This window comes from Sesamum indicum, linkage group LG13, assembly GCF_026168435.1.
Source record: "Sesamum indicum cultivar Baizhima isolate 11 linkage group LG13, ASM2616843v1, whole genome shotgun sequence".
Classification (NCBI taxonomy): domain Eukaryota; kingdom Viridiplantae; phylum Streptophyta; class Magnoliopsida; order Lamiales; family Pedaliaceae; genus Sesamum; species Sesamum indicum.
In genome coordinates, this window is record NC_142669.1 from 6327501 (window position 1) to 6332500 (window position 5000).

Here is a 5000-nt window from a genome sequence, read left to right on the forward strand (position 1 = left end):
CTCCCAGAGCTGCAGAACTAACCACTCTATTAGAAAGTCGAATTAGCAACATTTACACGAATTTTCAAGTGGATGAGATCGGTCGAGTGGTCTCAGTTGGAGATGGTATTGCACGTGTTTATGGATTGAACGAGATTCAAGCTGGGGAAATGGTTGAATTTTCCAGCGGTGTGAAAGGAATCGCCTTAAATCTTGAGAATGAGAATGTAGAGATTGTTGTCTTTGGTAGTGATATTGCTATTAAAGATGGAGATCTTGGGGTAAATGTAAGTTTCATTAATAAAAAGGAGGTAAAGTACAACAATCATGTGGTGGCTCCCCCGACAGACCAAGGGATACGCCAAAGTCTATAGAGTGCACATGTACTAATAGAACTGGAAAGATTAATACTAATAATCCTCTGTTTAACGTCTTCTATGATGCAAGTAGCTAATACACTTTCCGACCGACGGGTTTGCTCAAATCGTCTCAAGTTCCTCTCTCGCCATAAATGGTATATGCATGCACCAAGTAATGCTCGATAGGCAACATTGACAATATGCTTCCCCCTCCACTTCCTCGATGCCCATTCCACGTCTCTTGTCCACTCACGATTTGGCCAAGCAAATCGAATATGTTGTCGTATAGCTGCAAGGCATCCTCTGCTAAACCGACATCGGAAGAACATGTGAGTGTGTGTCTCCGCTGTACCCTCGTCACACAGAATACATCCCCCTGGATGGCTCATCCATGGTTTATCAGTTGTCGGTAGCTTCTCCTGAATTGCTAACCATAGGATGAAGTTATGTCGGGGAATCTTCAAAGTACCAGAAAGTAGTGAAGACCATCCTACTTTCGGTCCAGGTGGACAGAAAAGTCTGTATAGGGATTGTGTAGTGGGTCGTCCCTCTGAAAATCGCCATTTGATCCTGTCATCCCCTCCATGAATCTGAGGTAAAGTGTAAATGATTTCCAAACATTCCAAATCAGTAATGAAAGGCCACTGCCATTGTCCCTCATCAATGACTACTTGTAATTTGGCGGATTCATCAAGTCCTAGGAGGCTCGATCCTCGTGGGAATCTAGCGATAAGTGGGCCCAAGTGGTGCCATGGGTCCTTCCACAAGTAGAATGACCTCCCCTCTCCAATAAGGAATTCCGTCATAGGTAGGATAGAGCTGCGAAATCGGAGCATTTTTCGCCATCCCCATGATCCTCCCTTTTCATTAGTAGTCCAAATTGAAGTGTTGTGCAATCGTCCCTGCTTCAACCACTCAACCCATATAGATGTTCGGTCACATCTGATGACGTCACATAACTTCTTTGCTATTAAGGAACGGTTAAGGATACCGATGTCCTTAATTCCTTGGCCTCCTTCATTAAATGGTTTACACACATCCTTCCACGCTACCTTGGCGTATCCCGACGTAGAAGTGCCTTTCCATAGAAAAGTTCTGAAACGTTTCTCAATTTGTTTAATAATAACCTTCGGTAGGATGAATGCAGACGCCATCATTGCTGATAGTACGGATTTAATGATTTGTATACGTCCAGCATAAGATAATGAAATTCCTTCCCAACCATTAATGCGGGCATCAATATTCAATAGAAGTGGTTGACAATCGGATATAGACAATCTAGAAGACAGTAGAGGGAGGCCCAAGTACCTCATTGGTAGTTGGCCCTTCTGGAAGCCCATAATTGCTAAGATCTGATCCTTCCAGCCTTGTGCTGATCGAGAGATAATGACATGGCTTTTTTGTACATTCAGTCGAAGTCCCGACCATTCTGCAAATCGGTCCAATCCCCTCTTGAGGATCCTGAGAGAATCCAAGTCAGCTCTACAGAAAAGTAGGAGGTCGTCTGCGAATCCCAACTGGAAGACTTTGGCCGGCTCACATTTCCAGTGGTAAGAGAATTGCAAGTCCTGTTCAATAAGTTGTAATAATCCCAAATGCAAGACTTCCATAACTAGAACAAAAGGATAGGGAGATAGAGGGTCTCCCTGTCTTAATCCACGTGCTCCTGTGAAGAAACCGTGAGGGTTTCCATTAATACCAATCGAGAATGCCGCCGTCGTTACACACTCCTCAATCCATCTGGTGAACGTTTGGGGGAAACCAAATAATTGCATGACCGCAAGTAGGAAATCCCACTCCACAGTATCATATGCCTTCCTTATATCGACTTTTAGGGTACAACGAGGTCGGAGCCTCACCTAGTTATATCCCGTGAGCAGTTCCTGTGCCAACAGAATATTGTCCCCAATGCTACGCCCTGGAATAAACGCTCCATGACAGGGACTAATTATCTTGTCCAGAACGACACTCAGTCGTTGGACAAGTAATTTCGCAATAATTTTGTATAACACATTACAGCACGAAATTGGCCTAAAATCACCAACAGTCATAGGAGTGTGTACCTTTGGTATTAGTGCCAAAAGTGTGGAGTTGACTTGTTTGAGAAGTTTACCGGTACTAAAGAATTCCAATACCGCCTTTGTAACTTCTTGTCCCACTACTGGCCAGGCTTCTTTAAAGAATCCTGATGAATATCCATCAGGTCCTGGGGCCTTGTCCTCTGCAATATCAAATACTGCTTGCTTCACATCATCCGGTGTAAACGCCGATATAAGATGGCCAGCCTCCTCATTAGAGAGAACATGTCTTGCCCACAGTCTAAGAAAGCCAATATCCAACGTTATCTGTCGTCTATTACCGCCCAAGAGGTTTTGATAGTAACGGACAAATTCATTGATAATATCTTCTGGTTCAGTGTGGATGGTCCCATTATCATCATTTATCTGTAGTATCCTCCTTGCCACCCTTCTCTGAGCAATTTTACGAAAGAAAATCCGAGAGCATTGGTCACCCCCCTTCATCCACTGCATCTTGGCTCGCTGTTGCAGCATGATTTGTTCCAGTTTTGCCGCTTTTGCATACCAGGCGGCAGTAGTGTTCTAATTGTAAAAAGGCCTCATTCTGTCTATCTGAGCTCACCAGCTGTTGTGCCTCATCTAGAAAGCCTTTAGCTAATTGAACGTTTAGAGTCAAATCCCCCTTCTTCCTCCTTTGTTCCCTGAAAACCGGCTTCAATGCTTTAAGTTTACGTGTTACCGCAAACATAGGAACCCCAATGATTGTATTCTGCCAGATATTCTGCACATTGGGGATAAATTCAGGTGAGTGTGTCAGGTAGTTGTCAAATCGAAACATACCTCCAGTTTGACTTTGCCTGTCCCCATGCAGTACAAGCGGCGAGTGGTCTGAAGTCCGCGGTAAAGGCTATGATAACATGAGGAAGGGAATCTCGCAAGCCATCTGTCATTAATGAGAATTCGATCCAATCTCTTCCATAGACTCCGAGAGTTCGTGCTGCAGTTATGCCACGTATACCATTCCCCCTGCATAGGCAATGGTATTAACCCGGCCTCCTGGATACCAGTATTGAATTCTTCCATGGCCATTCTTTTTTGGGTAAATGTAAGTTTCATTAATAACATTGTAGTACAGTACAACATGGAAGTCATCAGTTGGTGTCTCCCTCGACAGGCCAAGGGATACGCCAAAGTCTAAATAAAGATCTTGTACTGACTGAACTAGGTAATGTAATGCTATGTATTCGCTGCTTGATATCCTCGATAATAACTACTGCCATGGTGCTGGGAGTCCTTTCAGTTTGCTCAAATCATCTCAAATTTCTCTCCTTCCAAATGTGGTAAACACATGATGCTAATAGTGCTCGGTAAGACATGTTAATAATGTGCTGACCTCTCCATCTCTGGGACGCCCATAAAATATCCGTCATCCAGTCTCTATTGGGCCACGAGAATCGTACTATTTTCCGAATTTCTGTTATACACCGACGACTAAATCTGCACTGGAAAAATAAGTGGTCGTGTGTTTCCATGGCCATTCTTATATCACCAGAAGCTCCACACACCTCATTCATTTCACGGACCGCATTGAAGTCCCCCCCCACCAGCCAGGGCTCATCCGAGTGCTCTCGAGCTAATGTTTCCAAGGTATTCCATAGACTTCTATGATCAATCATCTCAGAGGCACCATAAAGAATAGTGATTAAGAGGGATTCACTATTTGCCCTATGAGTGACACGACAGTGCATAAATTGATTCCCCAAATCAAGAATATGAACATCCACAACATTCTCATCCCACGCTACCCAAATACGGTTACCCACAGTTGCATAATCAACAAACCATTTCCAATGAGGAAGCAAAAACGACTGAATATGCATGACATTGTTAATACGAACACGAGTTTCTAAGATGCCCATAAAATCTAACCTGTATTCCGAGATAAGGTCCTTTACTGCGAGCTGATGGTCTCTCTTATTCAGCCCCCAGACATTCCACACTACGAGATTCAACATGGATCACTACTAGAGGGGCTGCATGTGTTAGGACCCCTAGTATTCTCTTCTGTGTCGTCCAGTGAATTCAAAGCATCAAAAGGATTATAAATAACCACTTCGTTACCCTTCTCCTTCTGCGATGATGTGTAACGTTTATTCTGTTTTGTACTTTCATCTCCTCTCACTTTATCATCCACCTGAACCACGGTCTTATGTTTCTTTTCTCTCTCCCCGGGGGCTGGTGGAGAGGGGACATTGACTTTTGGTACATACACTTTCACCGGGGGCTTTGTCTGTTTTTGAGGTTTGGTCAACGAACACTCCTTCTCCGAATGTCCCAATGTCATGGATCCTGTGCATTTAGGGGGAAGCCATTCATACTCGATATCAACCTTGCATGGAGTTTCCCCGCCATCTTCATCTGGCGTCATTATGATAATATGTTTTTCCAATTTCTGCGTAACGTCAATCATCACGCATACACGAGCGAAGTCCAGTCTCGTGCATGCCCTTGTTATCGCATCAGGGTATAGAGGCTTACCCACACCGCTAGCCACAGTACTCAGTCCTTCCGTCGTCCAGAATTCCAATGGAAAGTGTCGTAGTTTTATCCAGACAGGGACATGTGTATGCTTTAACTTTGTCAT

At 44.0% G+C, this 5000-nt stretch overlaps 1 protein-coding gene across 1 annotated transcript in view; it reads left to right on the top strand.

Moving 5' to 3' along the window:
* Positions 1–5000, top strand: part of LOC105179845 (ATP synthase subunit alpha, mitochondrial) — a 9685-nt gene that overhangs the window by 1035 nt on the left and 3650 nt on the right. The window contains 1 exon segment of the mRNA XM_088877216.1: positions 1–236. This exon segment is cut by the window's left edge and continues 1035 nt beyond it. Within this exon segment, the coding sequence (XP_088733342.1) occupies positions 1–236 (236 nt within the window).